This window comes from Panthera onca, chromosome A2 (genome assembly GCF_046562875.1).
Source record: "Panthera onca isolate mPanOnc1 chromosome A2, mPanOnc1 haplotype 2, whole genome shotgun sequence".
NCBI classification, from domain to species: Eukaryota; Metazoa; Chordata; class Mammalia; order Carnivora; family Felidae; genus Panthera; species Panthera onca.
In genome coordinates, this window is record NC_138340.1 from 70,763,130 (window position 1) to 70,780,839 (window position 17,710).

At 42.3% G+C, this 17,710-nt stretch overlaps 1 protein-coding gene across 4 annotated transcripts in view; it reads right to left on the reverse strand.

Annotated features, from left to right (window-relative positions):
• The window catches only part of HECW1 (HECT, C2 and WW domain containing E3 ubiquitin protein ligase 1), a 421,728-nt gene that overhangs the window by 45,757 nt on the left and 358,261 nt on the right, over positions 1 to 17,710 (reverse strand). For all 4 annotated transcript variants that reach the window (XM_060632177.3, XM_060632178.3, XM_078442585.2 and 1 more), the window contains 5 exons: positions 14,376 to 14,459; positions 13,529 to 13,638; positions 8,120 to 8,240; positions 7,281 to 7,394; positions 6,308 to 6,460 (listed from right to left, as the gene is read on the reverse strand). In XM_060632177.3, the coding sequence (XP_060488160.2) occupies positions 6,308 to 6,460; positions 7,281 to 7,394; positions 8,120 to 8,240; positions 13,529 to 13,638; positions 14,376 to 14,459 (582 nt within the window). The remainder of the gene's footprint in view (positions 1 to 6,307; positions 6,461 to 7,280; positions 7,395 to 8,119; positions 8,241 to 13,528; positions 13,639 to 14,375; positions 14,460 to 17,710) is intronic.

A 17,710-nucleotide genomic window follows, 5' to 3' on the forward strand; every position in this document is an offset into this window, starting at 1 on the left:
CCTAATACCAATTACCATACAATGTGATATGTGCATAATAAGGTATATATGGCAATTATCACTTTGTATTGTAATTTGCCTTATTAAGTACCTGCCTTTGCCTTAGTATGATGTTTAGAGCCTGATGCTGGAGCCAGGTTGCCTGGGTTCCAATCCCAACTTAGTTGATGACTATCTCTGTGACTTTGGTTATGTCTGTACCTTATTTTCTTCATCTGTAAAATCAGGATACTCAGTATCGGGTTATAGTATTGTTATACAAAAATGTCTAGAACATTGCCTGGCATGGTTAGTAAGCTTTCAATGGATGCTTTATTATTTAGTTTTATATTAATTTCTGTATCTCCAGGGACATAAAATCAGCATACAATAGAGATTAAAAGAATAAAAATATCAGCATATGAACACCTCACTACTATGCAAATGGAATAATCATGATCAAAGAAGTAAGATATGGAATTTGTAGTATTAGTTTGAGATTTTTGTAGTCAAAGACACATACGGTAGATATACAGTTTAGCAAATGGTAATAACTCTAGTGGATGGATTGAAAGTCCTGAATTGTAGAAGCTCTTCTGGTTATTTTTAATCCCTGCCTTACACCTTCATGAGTTTCCCACCATTCCTTGCCTTGCATGGTGACCTTGGGACAGGCTGCTATGGGCTACAAAATCTGGAGATCTCTTGCCTTCTGGTCTATGGTTGGTTTGGCTGATGGGACTGGAAGATGGAAGAAAGTGTCAGGATACTCTTTTCCAGCCAGTCTCTGCCTGACTCATGTCTTTTGTGACCACAAGTCCCATGAGAGGACCGACGGGGCTTTAACTCCATCTGCTCTCTCTTGCTTGTCATGAGTGTTATCACTGCTGATTGACAGGATCCTTATCACCTTGGAAAGTCAGTGGTACAGATAAATAAAGAAACAGCAATTACAAGACATCCTTTTAGGGCTATGACAAAAACTTGGATTTTTTTTTCAGTTTAGTAATTGTATATATAGATTCCTCACTGTATTTATTCATATTGGGATCTCTCGACACTTGACTAGAAACAAAGAGAAGCAAGTGGAATCCATATACCCTTCTATATATGCTTTGGATTTCCCTGGCTGTTTTCCAGTGTATGTGAAGCCCACAGTTAGCAAGCAGGAGCCAGAGAATTTCAAGTGGCTGCTGTCAGGTGGGAGCTTGCAGGGAAGGCCCCTCTGCCCATCTCTTTGGGTAGTGCCTGGCCTGCAAGTGACTGATGGAGAGGCCCTGAGCAGTGTGAGAAGAGATGGAGGCTTTCTGTCAGTAACAGGTAGAGTTTGGGCACCGAGCAGAGTGCAAAGCTCCCAGGGGACATGTGCGTTTACTGCTGACATTGTAAGAGCTTTAAAACCATAGATGATTTTAAAAAAAGTGTGACTTTTGAGCAATTAATTGCACATGGAAGGTATGAGCCCTCTATATTAATGGCCCTGGTACAAGGAAGGTGTGGCTTGTGGAACAATACTCATTTATGAAGCCAATCTTCAAAGACATGTTATTTCAAACACCTCAAAGTAGCAGGTGTGTGCTAAAATAAAATAAGATGGATCTGTCTCTGCTCCAATGGAGTTTACTTTCAAGGGGGGAATCACATAAAACAGAGTATGAGACACAGAAGAAGGCCAGAGAAAGATAAAGACTAGAATAACAAATGAGCAAAAAGTGACCAGTGCAAGGATGCCTCCTCCAGCCACACCTGAGCAACATTTCAAGCCTGGGTGATGTTTGAATCCTGCAAAGCTGACTAATTTTCTCACTTTTCATTTCTGGTGTATATAGTGAAAAGGAGGGAGTCACTCCTCCTCCCTGGCAGACCCCTGCACAGGCCTGTTCTGCATCAGGAACAATTTCCAGCTTTACAAAGTCAAGGCTGTGACCGTGATGGGTCTCCTAATCTTTATGATCTGTTTTCTTAGGTGTGATGTATTGGTCACATCAAGAATCATCTTTCTAACTGCGCATGTGGGTGGTGGGATAAAATGTCCTGGGGACTAAGGAAGGAAGGAGAGCCTTGCACCTAGGTCTAAGATCAGCCACAGCTCTGCCCAAGGTTGGCGGGGGGGGAGTGGCACCTGCTTGGGCCATCAGATTTGAGAACTCAGGATTCAGGTTTCCTCAGTGTTGTCAACCTCCTGGCTGCAAAGGTGACAGTAACAAAGCCTCGGGCGGGGGCCTCAGTACCCACTCACTGCCCACACATTGTGCAAGGCCTAGAGTGACGTCAAGGTGTGAGGCCTCCTTGGCGCCCCTCAGTATAAGGCCTGCCAAAGAGCTAACTTAGCACTTGAGGGAGCTCAGTTTTCTTTGTAAAACCATTTGCTACAAGACACAAGGATGGCTCGTAGGAAAATACCCCGAAGGGATAGCTGCAGCATCACCGTTTGGCTGAGATGCCCACAACCCAGTAAGGCTTCCCTCCCAAAGCTAAAGCAAGCTGCCAGTGCCTCAGGTTTGCTCAGCCACGGCCATGACCGCCCAAAGGAAACCTGTTCCCTGCTCCCAGGACCCCCAAGGTGAGGATGAGAGAAGAGTTTGACTCCACGTGAATTTCACCATACAATCTGGCGCCTGTGCTGGTTCTGCATCCCTTGTCTCCACCAGCCCAGGGCTAGAGGGACTGGAGGTTCAGAGCTTCAGCCTCACATCAGAGGAGAGGTCCCTGCTCACTTTATAACAATTTGTTGTGCAACGTGCAGCACCACAGGGAACTCATCTGAATGAGCTCTGTGTAGACTGCTAGCTGCTCAGAAAGCTACCTGCAATTTTGTTCCAAGCTAAACAGTAAATATCCTCAAGGAGACTGGGAACGTCCTCAGGCGGAAGTCCTCACATCCCTTCCTTTGGGAAGACGAGGTTAGCTAGCACCTCCAGGGCAGTCATTTTCGGGCCTTTGACCTTTCTGAAGGAGCCATCCAGAGAACTCTGTTACTGCCTGCAATATCCCCGAATAGCCAGTTTCCTTCCTCACTGCAGTGAAGTAACTCACACATGGATAGAGCATCTTTAGCGCCTCTGTGCCAGAGATGAGCAGAGGGCAACCAGCCAGATTGACAGCAGGGGCCGGGCAGTTGGCCAGCCACCTTATCCAGTGGCAGGTGACTGAGGCCACCCTCATGTAGCACATGAGCAGGTCACAAGTCCAGCAAGTCTTCTGTGCTTCTCATTAGACCTCCATCTGTAGCCTCACTCCCTGTTTGCACGAAAACATGCTCAACTGCAAGGTTTTCTTCAAAATGTTGAGTCCCCATAATGCCACCATAGAGCTGACCCCGTGACCCCGTGCCACCATCCAAATGCGGCTCCCTTGGTCATCTCAACGCTCTTACTTCCTTGATGACCTCAGTTCTGTTCACTGAATCATATGTTCTGGAGCCCTGGAGCCCTGGAGCCCCCCTTCTATTGCCTGCACACCCCCTCTGCTTCTACCCCTCCAGCCCTCCTCTCCCTGCCCCAGCAGGTCTCCCCTGAGCACCTCCTGTTCCACCAGGCTGCTCCTTCTGTTGTCACTCTCATCCTAGGTGCGCAGCTCTCTGCCCACTCCTTCTTAGCTTTTTCAGGGACCCGCGACTCTGCCCACACCTTGCACATCCATGTTGTCCACTTCACCGCGGTCCTCTGCTCTGCTGGCCCTCCACCCAAGTTCTGTGGGCTCTCACCTCCTCCCACAGCTAAGTCACTCGGCTGTCTTCCAAACCTCAATTTCTAGCCCAGATGCTCTCCTGCCAACCAGGGCTCTAGTTCCAGTTACATAATACATCAATCTGTCTTTATAACAGAAACTGCAAACTACCTGTAAAAGAGTGAATTCCTCATCTTTCCTCTAAATATTGTTTACTTCACATAACTCCTGTTACAGCTAGCAGTATCAGCCCACCCAACCGGGAACTCCAGACACATGCTATACTTCTCTCTCTCTCTCACCTCTACATTCTGTCCGTGAACAAACTAGCTCCATCTCTTCTCCCTCCAGGATGTCCCTGAAGTCAGTCCCTTCCTTTTTCAGATGCTGCCTCTGCCTGAGTTTGAACCTCTATTTCTCCCCTTGACTCATCAACAGCTTTATAGCTAGCCTTGCTCTTTCCAGCCTTACCTCCTCAAATGTGTCTCCATGCTATAGCAAGATTTGTTTTTCAAAACCACAAATCCGGTGACAGCATTCTCCATACAGGGTCATCTGCCTCTCCCTTCCGTCCCCAGCCTCACCTCCCACCACAACTCCGAGGTCATTCTCTGCTCTGATCTGTCTTCACTGCTTGCTGAAGGCTCCGTTCCCTTTCATGCTTTTCAATTCTTACTTCCCATTTTGGTTTCTGCGAAGGTCTTCTCTCCCTTTCTCTGCTGAGTCTCCTGTTCAACTATTCCTTAAGACTTGGTGCAATTAATCATCCCCTTTTTTTATAAGATATACTGGGTTCACTCCCCACTCCCCACCCCCTACCTTGGGTGGAGTGAGACATTTCTTCCTGTGATTTAGCACAGTTCTCGGGCTTATATATGCACCCCAGACTTAACACACACAAATGCACATGCACGTTAAGTATTACCTGGCATTTAGGACACTGTAGCGTAGCTGTTGGTCTACTCCTGTGCTTCTCCCACTCCCACTCCACAATTTCATCTTTATATCATCCTGACACATAGTACATACTTGGTTTATAATTGCTAAATTCATGAAGCATCCCCATAATACCTTAGCATAGTCATATGTGGTATCATATTTGATGAAAATATTTATTGATTGCTCATTCTCATTCATGACTTCTAAGGCACCGTCTTTTTTTTTTTTTAATTTTTTTTTAATGTTTATTTATTTTTGAGACAGAGAGAGACAGAGCATGAATGGGGGAGGGTCAGAGAGAGGGAGACACAGAATCTGAAACAGGCTCCAGGCTCCGAGCTATCAGCACAGAGCCCGACGCGGGGCTCGAACCCACGGACTGCAAGATCACGACCTGAGCCGAAGTCGGACGCTTAATCGACTGAGCCACCCAGGTGTCCCTAAGGCACCGTCTTAAATTTCATGCTCACAGTATAATCTGTGTATGTAGGTACTCTTGTGCCACGGGCACTACAGCACTCTCTACTGTTGGAATGAACCCTGCCTGATATGACCTAAGTCAGAGCTGGCATTCAATTGTCAGGGTCATAAGTCCCCTTAAGGGCCACTTGCCTGCTCCACCGGCCCTGTCTCTGTGTTTCTGCCTCACAGACTTTAACATCCACTCATTGATAAATTACAGGAAAAGGAGCAACAAAGGGCAACCTTTGGTTCTTCCCTTATGTCAAACACTTGATGTAGACACAATGCTGCCTCAGCTCAAGAACTTCAGAGCTCAGAGTTTTTGGAGAGAGAGGACGTGTGCAATAGCTGGAAGCTTCAGCAGAGGTGGGTTATTCGGATGCTGTAAACCAAAATGCGGGGATCAGGGCTCTGAGCCCAGGAGGCCACGTATCACCCCAGGAATTCCCTTTGCCAGTAGCTGCTGCAACACATGATAAACAAGCAATGCCAGATAAGAACCCACATCTGCAGTTTCCAGGACTCATTTCCCTCTTAACAGCAGGAGTACCTGCAGTGAGAGTGGGGGTAATTTTCAATCCAGGTGTGGTGGTGCCACAGCAGGAAAAAGCTTGCAACCTAGATGTCCTATGTGGCTTTTTGGAGACTTCTAATACCCATATCTGAGGTATCTCACCCACAGAATTGCATTGTGTTGACTGATGCTTATCTTCTTACACATCTAAGTGGTAATATGCCTCAATAAAAGAAACAAAAGAGAGATTGGATTTTCAAGTCAGGAGGATGCTCAGAGAGCACCTGGCCCAACAGCCTTATTTCCCAGTAAGATGCAGAAGCTGACGTCCACAGTGCTAAAACCTCTGGTCCAAAGTAAAAAAAATTCAAACCCACAAATACCTCTAAGAAGCCTCCACCGAGGACTAATGATTTTAGTAGAGTTTTCAATATTTAGTAAAAATTTCAACATTCAACTGTGTCTACTTACTTTAGGGTTTCCTCAGAAGGCAATTACTGGATTTTACATCAATTTGCAATTGATAGTAAATTTGCAGTGTCTTTAGCAATTTATTTCATGTTCTGGGTGAAAATTAACAGTCTTCCTTCTAGGGCTTTGCTGTTCACTCTCATCACCCCTCATAAGATATGGCCCTCTGCTCTAAACAAGAAATAGTGCTGCTCAAGAAATACAATCCTACTGACTCCTGACCAGGAAAGACCAGAACTTACAAGCACAGAAAGCCAGCCTTCCAGATCTTACCATTCAAGATGGTTTTCCACAAACGCCGACATGGGGCTGATCTGCACCGTGTAGGTATCATTTGCAGAGTACTCAAAGAGTCCGTAGTAAGGGTTGAAGAGCTCCTGAGACAAAAGGAAGAAGAACTCTCGCGAAGGACCACTGTAGTCCAGACTGCAAAGGAAGCAGAGGCCCGGGAAGTTCGTTACATGCGGGAGGTGGGGGCCTGTTTCTATCCAGGTTCTAGTGTATTCTTTCAGACTCAGTGCAGGGAAAGCAGAGAGCAGCCTCTGTTCTTTACAGTGATCCCTACAGAAGCATAACTTGCTGTAGAAAGTGAGGATGCAGTAATTGGTAGGGATGTTGCTTACTAGATGTCCATGAATAAACCCTTAGGGCAGTATTTCTTAACCTTTTTTTCAATCATATAACACCTATTGTATAAACCACACAGCTGGTCCATTGAAAAGAAGGACTTTGTTGTGAGAGGCATAAAAGAATTTCCCATGATAGTGCATGTGTATGAACTGAAAGAACTTCCCAGTTTGTTTTGATATACCCTCCTAGGTAGGCTGATCCTCCACTGTTGAGATGGTTTTCTATGAAATCACTGAAATGCTATGAAAAATTTGGTATGTAGTGGTGTATGCGTGTTCTAGGAGGAGGAGCTCTGTGATCAGATATTCAGAAGTGTATGCCACCTGAAAAAGTGAAGATCCAACAGCTTAAGTCTGTATTTTTGGCTCATGCACAGTATAAGGGTATAACCTCAGACTCTAGCACATGTCAATAATTTTAGGCTTTTGAAGAACATGAAATCTAAAGCTTGGCAATACCTGGAGAGAGAAAGACCTCCTGGAAGGACATGATCAGAATCACCTTGGGGCAAAGCTAAGAGCCAGCCTCCTCTTTCCTGAGCAAAATAACCAAGATACGGTGGCTCTGGCCTGCCCACATTGAGTGAGGTGTCTGCATAAAACTGCTGGTGCCTCACCCCTCCTCTCCAACAAAGGTAACGTAGAGTTTGTTTCGCTGAAGCTCCTTCCGGGAATAGGCCATCACCTGATTGAAGGTTCCTTCTAACAAGTGGTCCCGACGAATGATGAGCCTGGGAAGAAGAAGCCATGTGGGCGGTGAGTGGTGGCTCCAAGCTCTGATGTTGGAGGGTGTTCTAGGTGAGCTGTGGGTGCCCTGCCTCTCCAACAAGGTGCAGATTCCATCAGTTCAGCAATGGACTCATTTTAATGCTCTTTGCAAAACATTGGGAGCACAAGGACAACATGTACACTTTTATAATTGGATGTATTCCATCATACTGGACTACTTTTAGGATTCTTTTTGATGAATTCCAAAAAGAATCTCTTAAGTTGGATACCTCAGTTTAGACTCATATTTTAAAGATAAAAATAATAAACCTAGAGGGGAAAAATACAACTATTCACTTAGACCCCAATTACAAAGCTATAGAATCCATGGCTTTGATCAATGAGTTAAATTTGTCCCCAAAATAAGTAAAAGGAAATATACATTATTTTATTCTGTTCAAGATTCTTTGTTTTCTGAAAAGGTTTATCATTAATTTTATATATATGTCTTTGCTTGAAATCTGATTTTTCTCTCCCTCCTTCTCTTCTCTTTCCTTTCTTTCTGCTTCTCTTCCAATTTAACTTCCTTTTTCTTTCTTCCCAACTTTTTTTCTTTCCTCCTTTACATGAACATGAATATTACCACACCACGGAATCCAATCTCCAAAAAGTATCACAAAGGTTATGGGGAAGAAAAGGATAGAAAAATCTAGCTTCTGAATTCAGGAATAAGCACGGGAGCACTCACTTAATTTTCCCTGGACCCTGACCAAATCCTTTGGCTTCCAGTTTTCGGTAGAAATTGCGGAGCTTGGCCTCGAAGTCTCTCCGGTAGGGTGAAGGGGCTCTTGCACTGGCTCTCTGTAAACCTGCAGAGAGAAGCACATGGTCTGAAGGCCATCACTGATACGTGAAGCAATGTTAGAAGAAGGGCCAACCAGAGGCACATTCCTATGTCTTCATATTTTTCTTCTCAAAGAAGTTTCCCTTGATTTCCATTACTCTTTCAGTTACTTTTATAATAAATGGAAAAAATATTAATAAAGAGATAAAGGAATTCTGATGACAATAAACATTTAAGTCTTGCACTCCATTTCAAGTTGTAGTTCTCTTAAAAATACCTTGATTAGCATATCTATTGGCTTAATTGTACTTAAATAATCTAAAACAACATAAATCAAACTAGTCTCAACTTTTCTTGTAAGTTTCTATACTATAAGAAGTGATTGTAACTATGATGAGGCAAGTCAGACTGTAATACATATGTATGTCATACTTCTCTAACTATATTGATCCTAAATTAAACATAGGTGTCCAGTAGGGCCCAGAGCATTTAGGAATTTGAATTAGATTACCTTGCATCATAGAAGAAACATTTATAATAATAATAATAATAACAACAACAGCAACAACAATAAGTCATTCACTCTATATAGAAGAGAGTTTTTATATCATTCAGGATCTTTGTAAATGTTTTATTATCTTTATATACTTTTTAATGAAAATAAGGAGTGGAAAAAATAACATTCTTTTCCAAGTTTTACAGATGGATAGAAATACAGCTTGCCCCTTCAATAACAAATAAATAGTTATATTTAATAGTTATTACTTATAAACAGGTATTATTTATTAGTTATATTGTTAATATAATATTAATAGTCATATAATTGTATATTATTATATATAATCATATATTATGTATAATAATATATAATTACAATGTATGTTATAATTATATATAATTATATAATTAATAGTTATATTATTAACAACTATTTATTAGTTATTGAAGCCCCTTTAATTACTACTTATTATATTCCAGGTATTGAATCTATATTCTAAAGAATACTGATACCAACAAACTCACAGGAATGAGAATATAATTACAAGTTGAGATGATTGCTGCTCATGAAGGAATGGAACTCAGTTCTTTGAGATCATGTTCTTTGAGAACTTGCCCTCTGGACAAGTTCAGGAAGGCTTTCCTAAGAAATAGCTGAAGAACAAGTAAGCATGAATTAGACTAAACTAGTTAGGAAAGGCCTCTATTGAACTAAGACAAGAGATGAGCTGGGAGAGGAGCAATCTAGGTAGAGGATCAGCATGTGCAAAGGTACTGCAGCAGAATGGAAAGTGGTGCTCCAGTTTATCTGGACCACAGGGTATAAGGACCAGAGTGATGCAACACAAGCATTGAGAGGTGGGCAGGAGATGATCAAACAGGATAAAGTCTACTTTGTTAAACAGTTTTGTTTAATGCTAAGCACAATAGGCAGCCATTGCATGAGGGCTGACATGATGAGACTAGAGTTATGAAAGCATCAGTCTTTCTGAAGTAGAGGCAAAAATAAATGAGAGGGATAAGGTGGATTTAGAGAGCTTAAATTGGACTAGGGTGGTGTCAGTGGAGGTGAGAAGTAGACAGACTGGAGGTGTGTTTAGGAGGCAATGAACTAGACACAGGTAATGAGGGAGAGGTGGGCTTCAGATTTTGTAATTGAAGGGACTGCAGTGACAGTCATTGAGAGGGGAACAATGGAAGAAGAACAGATCTGTAGGGGAGATAATGAGCTTGGCCTTTGATGGCATTATCTTTGAACGGATGATTGGAAAGAGATATAGGTTGAGAGAGAAGAGAAGAAACCTGGGACTGAGTCTTGAGCATGGTAGGAAGTGAAGGATGAGTTTGAAAAGGTGACCAAAGTAGTAGATGAAATGCATACAGTAGTGTCACAGAAACTAACTGAAGAGGTGACTTAGGAGGGAGAGCAGTCAATAATGTCAAATGTGGCTTAGTGTTAAATGTGAGAATTACCCAGTGAACTGTGTGCCCAGATGTCATGGTGACCTTAGTGAAGACACCTCCTCTAATGCACAGGTGTGGAGCAGAAGGAGAGGCAGGCTTTGTAAGCTTGTAGGATTGGTAGCAGGCATTTGAGAAAATGTTTATCTAATGGCTTTAATTTTCTCAGTGAAGGGAGAAGGGACATATTTGCTAGGAGAGACACAGAGGGTTGGAGGTTTGAGGGGAGCATAAACACTTGAGATTGCAGTGGAGAAGTTTACAAAGAAAATGTGGCAGAGTTTTCTTTTGGGTGTTCAAGGTCCATGTGAAGTGAGAGATGACTAACTTATAATTTATAATCTGCCCTGTCAGGTGAATTTGATCAAGAACGCCTGAGCACAGATGTAGAAGATGCAGATAGTACACTTGTCTAGGGGCACAGTTCTGCAAAAAAAAAAAAAAAAAAAGAAAAAAGGAAAAAAAAGAGGGGACCGTGGAATTTATATCACTGGCAGAGATGTTACTGAAATAATGAACCATGGAATCTATGCCAGATAAGGGAAGGACAGAAGGGAGGGGAGAGGTGTGCATGAACTAGAGGTCCTGATGAAGGCAAAGGACAGTAACGGGGAGAGCAGTTGAATAAGTGTGTTGGACGGGAACAGGATGCTTGAGTCAGTGATTTTAGAGATGACAACAAGGGTGGGAAGGTGACTGTGGGAACAAGTGGTTGTGGTGGGGAAGGGGAAGGTCATTCCAGACCAGAATTCCAGAAACCAGAAGGCCAGGGAAATGAATGGGTATCCTTGTGGATGTTGAAGTCATTCAGGATGATGGAAGGACTCAGCGAAGGAGAGGGAGACTATGAGACAGGTACCATAGTCTTTGGGAATAAGAAAAAGGCTGGTAGATGACAGCAACTGGGGGTGGGGGGAGAGACAACTGAATGGTACAAGCAGGGAAACATGAAGGGCACCAGCCCCACCTTTGGGCTACCCAGCAACTGAAGTGTGAGGGAACCAACAGCCACCACTTGAAAAGATGTATCCTCAGTGAAATGCCAGGTTTCAGGCTACAGGTAGAACTAGAATACAAGTCTGTAGGTGCAAGTATCATTTTCTGTCCAGTAGATTACAGTATATTTTGTAATATGATTTTTATGCTTCTGGTATTACCACTGCCCATGATGTATTTTTCTAATCATTTATGCTTTACAAAGTACTTTGGCATAAATATCTATGATTTGCTATCTCTGTAGCACCCAGTTAAATTTCATTAAAGTCTAGAAAAATGAGAATTACAAAATTTAACATCAAAATTTTTGGATTGCGTAATCTAGAACCTCATGATCAGAGCTAGGATAATAAAGAATTAAAATGAATTGAATGATTGTTTGGATTCATGGTATTAGTAATGCCTCATTAGGAAACTTGATTCCTTTTATAAAAGTCATACAAGTAATTCTCATTTAGCAAATAACTCTTTATTCTCTATTATTTTTCTATTTGTAATATGATATCTCCCCCGTGCAATGATGTTAAAAGCATACTATAGTGTCAAATGTTTCAACCAAAGTGCAGATACTTTATCAGGCTGGAACAATCTCTATAAGAAAATGGCAGATCATCATGCAGATGATGGTCCCCGCAAACGGAAGGCTCTGCTTCCCAAAAGTAAGTCATCCTGTGTGCACGGGAACATTTGACTGTCCTGATGCTGGCTCTGGAAAAGCTCTTTGTCCTCCTTTTCCCAGGCCATGGCATCTCAATTATGTTGTATGTCAGAGGCAGCACACATTGGGCATTTCCTCAGCAATGCCATTGGTGAACTGGTTTGGAGGAAATGACAAGGAGACACTGACTTAGAAACAGATTTTAGCAATTAATAAACTCTAAGAGACATTTCTGAGTGACATGAGTTGGAAGAGGCAAACTAAAAGATATTCTAGTTTTAGAGACCTATGGCAGTACTGAGTGATGCTGAGTGAGACATCCCTTCTGAGGGACTGAGCACACTGCTAAATTCTGTATTTCTTGTGAGTTTCTCCACTGGTTTCAAAAGCCAAGCTCAGATTCTGACTCTAGAAGTTGTGAGATAGGAATCTACTAGGTTTTTTCTTCTTTTCTTTTCTTTCTTTCTTTCCTTTTTTTTTTTTTTTTTGAGAGAGAGAGACAGAGAAAGAGAAGGAGAGAGAATGTGCATGCGTAGGTGCAGGTTAGAAGGAGAAGGAGAGAGAGAATCTCAAGCAGGCTCCATGCCCAGTGAGGAGCTCAATGTGGGGCTTGATCTTATGACTGTGAGGTCATGACCTGAGCCCAAATCAAGAGTTAGATGCATAACCAACCTTGCCACCCAGGTGCCCCCCTTACTGGATTTTTGAAACTAAATCCCTTTACATTTATCTATATATCTATATTCCTTTACTTTTAAAGTTATGAAAAGAAATTTGGGTTTATCCTCAAGACTTAGAACAAGGTGGCATTGCAATCAAACAAGTGAGGAAAAACTTTCCAGTGTCTGGATCCCATTTGGGAGTATGAATTTGACTTACACTAATTATCTGGATGAACCCAGGAACAAAAGCTTCTTTATTTTCACTAAACAGTTCAGTATACATTTCCTCATTTGGAACAGAAATTACCTATAACGAATTTCTGTGATATGAGTAAATTAATCCTAATACATAAAGAAAACTGTAGGGGAACAATTTCACATGTAAGAAAACTCTTCGACAGACAGCTTGGTGGATACATAATGGTGGTCCCTAGTAACCATATCACCTAGTAATTCCTTTACACGTTAACACAAAGTTACTAAAATCGGTATCTAATAACATTCAGAATTATAAGGCAGAATGTTTCAGAAAGGGCTCTTCCCTTCTAAGTGCTTGCAGAGTACCTTTGGAATGTAATAGTAATTTAGAACAGGGGTCAGCAGACTTTTTCTGTGAAGGGCCAGATAGTAAATATTTTAGGCTTTCGTGGCCATCTGGTCTCATTGCTACCACTCAACTCTGCTGTTGTAGTATGAAAGTTGTTATAGAAAATACATAAATAAATAGGTGTGGCTGGGGTCCAATTAAATTCTATTTATAGACACTGAAATTTGAATTTCATATAATTTTCACATGTCATGAAATACTGTTTTTGTAAAAACATTTTCAAATTATTTAAAAATGTAGAAAGCATTGTAGCTTGGGGGCATTACAAAAACAGCCAGCAATTTGTCAACACCCAATGTGACAGTGTGCTTTCAATCAGGAAATTGAAAGGGATGAAGGGAGAGAGGATGTATATACAATCACCTTTTTTCCTCTTCATCTGGAAACACAGATGTCTCTACAGGATACAGAATGCCAAATATTCAAGTTACCTGGGGAGTTCTGAGGTGAGGAACAGGGTGAACAGCGGGGAGAGAAGCTGTACCCGGGATGAAAGGCAGTCTGCAGTGGGACGTAGGACATAATCTCTTCTTCAAAGAGACTGCACAGTGAGAAAAGAAGGAGAAAGAGAAGGAAATGGTAAAGGAGAAGGACGAGAAGGAGGAAGAGCAGGGGGGAAGAAGAAGAAGAAGAAGAAGAAGAAGAAGAAGAAGAAGAGGAGGGGGGAGGAGGAGGAAGGAGGAGGGGGGAGGAGGAGGAAGGAGGAGGGGGGAGGAGGAGGAAGGAGGAGGGGGGAGGAGGAGGAAGGAGGAGGGGGAGGAAGGGGTGGAGGAGGAAAAGAAGAGGGAGAGGAGGAGAGGGAGGAGGAAGGGGGAAGAAACAAAGGGGGGAAGAAGAAGAAGAGGGAGGAAGGGGAGGGAGAAGAAGAGGGGGAGAAGAGGAACAAAAAGAAAGAAAGAAAAGAAAGGAAGGAAAAAAGTTAGTTTTCTGTCCATGAGTGTTCACGAATTGGGGTGATAGTGGTTACAGTTCTCACAAGGCAACAAAAGCACTTAGGTTCACTTAGATAGGCAAAAGCCAGTATGCAAATTCTCAGAGTTATTTTATACTCTAATTAATCATACAAAAATAAATTCTCTATCAAGTACTGTACACAGTTCTTGATACCCCAGTTGTAAATGTAAAGAAAGCAATGGACAGCAGGTATAAGGGTGGGGCCCTACTTTAGTTGCAGTCACTAGAATCCTCTAGAACAAATGTTGAATGTTTCAGTCATAGCTGTAGTGGAGAACTACCCAGAGCAGCTTTTCCAGAAGGGTTTCAGGCTTAGCCCCTTACCTCAGCAAAATGACTAGATCTGCATCACAGGACAACTTTTCAAGCCCATGATTACCCTCAGTCCGAATGTAATGGATTTTCTCCCTAGAACAATGTGGGAAAGAAAATAAGAATTACACACCAATACATAAGCTAAGGAATAAATCCCTTTCTGATTCATTTTGTCTGTCAATATGGCTGAATAGCAATTTTCTAACGTCCAGTGAGTTTTGTGGCATTTTAAGTTTCTATTGCAGGTTCCCATGATGCTCTACTAGGGACCACCCTTCCTCAGACTCACACAGGGATGGAAGCTGAGGAACACAACAAGGATAGGACCTCAGATAGCAATGACAGTCAGGAGTGAAGATGGATAAAGAGAGCTGCTGGAGGACTGTCATGGACTCATGGTGTCTCGGGAGCCATGGGAGGAAAGAGCAAGAGGAAATCTCTTGAGAAACCTTACGCCTGCTGGAAAATGTATAATGCCACACTGAGTAAGGGAAGGTCTGGTGTTCAGAATGCCAGAGTCCCCTAGGTCAGTCTGAGCACAGGCATCAATTTCTCCGTTTAATTACAATTTGCATTCTCTCTTTCATGACCTCCAACTATAACCTGGCAAATTATTCCGAGTCTATAGATAAATAACATTTATTTTGATCAAATGAACTTTGTACTTTGCTTCTCTGACATTCAAATACTCAAATATTATAGGGGTGCCTGGGTGGCTCAGTCGGTTAAGTGTCAGACTCTTGATTTCAGCTCAGGTCATGATCTCACAGTTCGTGAGTTTGAGCCCTGCATCAGGCTCTGTGCTGATAGCATGGAACCTGTTTGGGATTCTCTCCCCCCCACCTGCTCTGCCCCTCCCCCCCATAAACATTTAAAAAAACAAAAACAAATGTTCAAATATTACAAATACCACAACCAATGGTTTTTAATGGTTTGAAAAAAAATAGAGCAGATGTTTCCGCACATCATTTTGCAGGGAGGATGTGGAAACCTAGCCAAGAGTGCAAACACCATGCCTCCTCCACCACCTGTTTCTTCCTCCGTGTCCCTGTGTTCTTGATTCCATGTTCCTGAGCTTTGGCCTCTAAATCCTGATACCACCTCACAGGCCTCTTGTTTGGAAGACTTTTGTGGTTAATTGACTTCAGCCCCACAAAGGACTCTTCAGTTCATATGTCCTCCCAATGACAATGTCCCTAGGGCAGATTATCCTGTTGCCCTAGGTACCCATATGTGGGTAAGCCCCTGGTCTCCTTGCTTGGAGGAAAAATGGAGAGAAAATTCTAGTGATTGCCCTTTGTTCCCAGGGTCCCTGAGGAAACGAAGTCCAAAGGGGGTCAACTCTACTAGGGCAGCAAAGTAGTTCTATTATCTCACCACCCACATGGAGCATATCCATGTATCAGCCAAACACAGTTTTCTGAGACTTTCAGTGGCTCTCCACAGGACATTGCATCCTCTGTCACATAAATGAAAATTTCATGCAGACCCAGTGGTCTGGGGGGCCTCCAAATGCCTCTGGGACTCAACTCCAGTTCCATTGGAACTGGGAAAGATCTCTGAAGGCAAGAAGGCCATCTGCTCCTTCAACATATATCCCTTGCTCACCAGGAAAACTCCAGTGCAAAAGTCTCCTCAGAGCTCAGTTCAGTAGAGCCACCTGCCTTTCTGAAATCTTGACATCTCCCTTTGTAGCTTCAAAGACCTCAAAGCTTAATATCCAAACGAAATCCTTGACATTCTTCTATCATTATCACTGAATTCTGATCTTGTCTTTTGTGGCCTTTAAACACATGCTACAGCTATATATTTGACTTAGGGAAAACAAAAAGTCAAATTTGTCTATCGTCTGCCTTCTTCAATAGGTTGCAAATACCATGCGAAGTAGGGCCAATGTCTGTTTTGTTATGCTACTGCATACACAAATCCAGCACAATCCTGATTCAGAATACTGGTACAATAAAAGCACTAGTTGAAAGAGGAATGAATGAATGAGGACTAGTACCATGTCCCTTAATGTGAACAGATGTCATTAACCTCTGGGTTTTCTGGCTCCATCTTGCCTCTCCACATGTGGCTTCCTTATGATTCACTGTTGTCTGCTGAACACAGTTTTCTGATAACTCACTCTCTACCCTTTAACTCAGCAACTGGCTTTGTGGACCCAAGACAGTGGATCGATGGCTCTCTGAGATGAGCAATGGCTTAACAGGGTCACAGTCTCCACTTGGGGACAACAGAGGAAGCAGGAGGTTCTTCCTTTGGGAAGTGTCATAGGAAAAGGAGGTTTTCTTTTCAACTTCTGGACCTGTAAAATGGAGCTGATGCACCCTCACAGCACATCGAGGGGCAGGCACAGGCCCAGTCATGGTAACTAGTGCCTGGCTTCCTGCTTCCTGTAAGCCTGATTCCCTGAGGAGCAATTTCTTGTTCTTGTTCTCCCTTTTTAAATCCATGGCCTCTTAGTCGTTGTGGGCCTTCTGTTTTTGATGAGATATTTGGGTTCTCATCTTGGGTCTACAGGTCCTTAAAAGAATCCATATCTTAAAGAAGTTATTAGTTTCTGTACAAAATAATTGCCAAGATTTTTTCAATTCCAGTATCTCCTAATTCCAAGTTCTGCCATATCTGGAAAATCATAATTATACAATTCTGCACTGCAACAAAGCCTTTAAAAAGTCTTTTAAAAAGTCTTTAAAAAAAAGTCTTAAAAAAAGCCTTTAAAAAATATCACTATTGCATGTGATACTATGCAAAAGTACAGAAAATGGCTTCCCTTCCCTTGAAAACAGTTCACTCTTTTACCCAGGGGATTACATTTTTCACTTTTAAAATAACTTAAATGGGACTCTAGTGCCTTTGGTGAGATCAAATTCCTCCAAAAAATAAGCTGTGAAACTCATTACTTAGTGGTAGTATCAGAAACATAAAAAATGTTCAAGAGCAGCAAGCTCTCAGAAATTTTTCAGGTAGTACAACTCCTCTGAAAATCCCTTGAAATTCCCTTAAATTATGATGTACCGTGAGTCAGAGAATAGCCCACAAATAAACGACACAGTAATGAAATGGGTAGAGCTGAACATAAGTGGAAATGACAATCACTTGTGTGAAAGTTCATCTGTTCATGCTAAAGATCTTTCATTCACTCTAAATGTAATTAGTCCTTCTTCTCTTCAAAGAGGACTAGGTTCTGAAGGGGAGAGTGACACAAAGGCAAAGAATGGAAGGTCCTGCTCTAAGGAACCTATGTATTGTAGGGAGACATCAGTATGGACAACTATAAGAGATAATGGAAAAATATCCTAGAGGTACAAAAAGGAATGCCGTTAAAGCAAGGTAAAAGA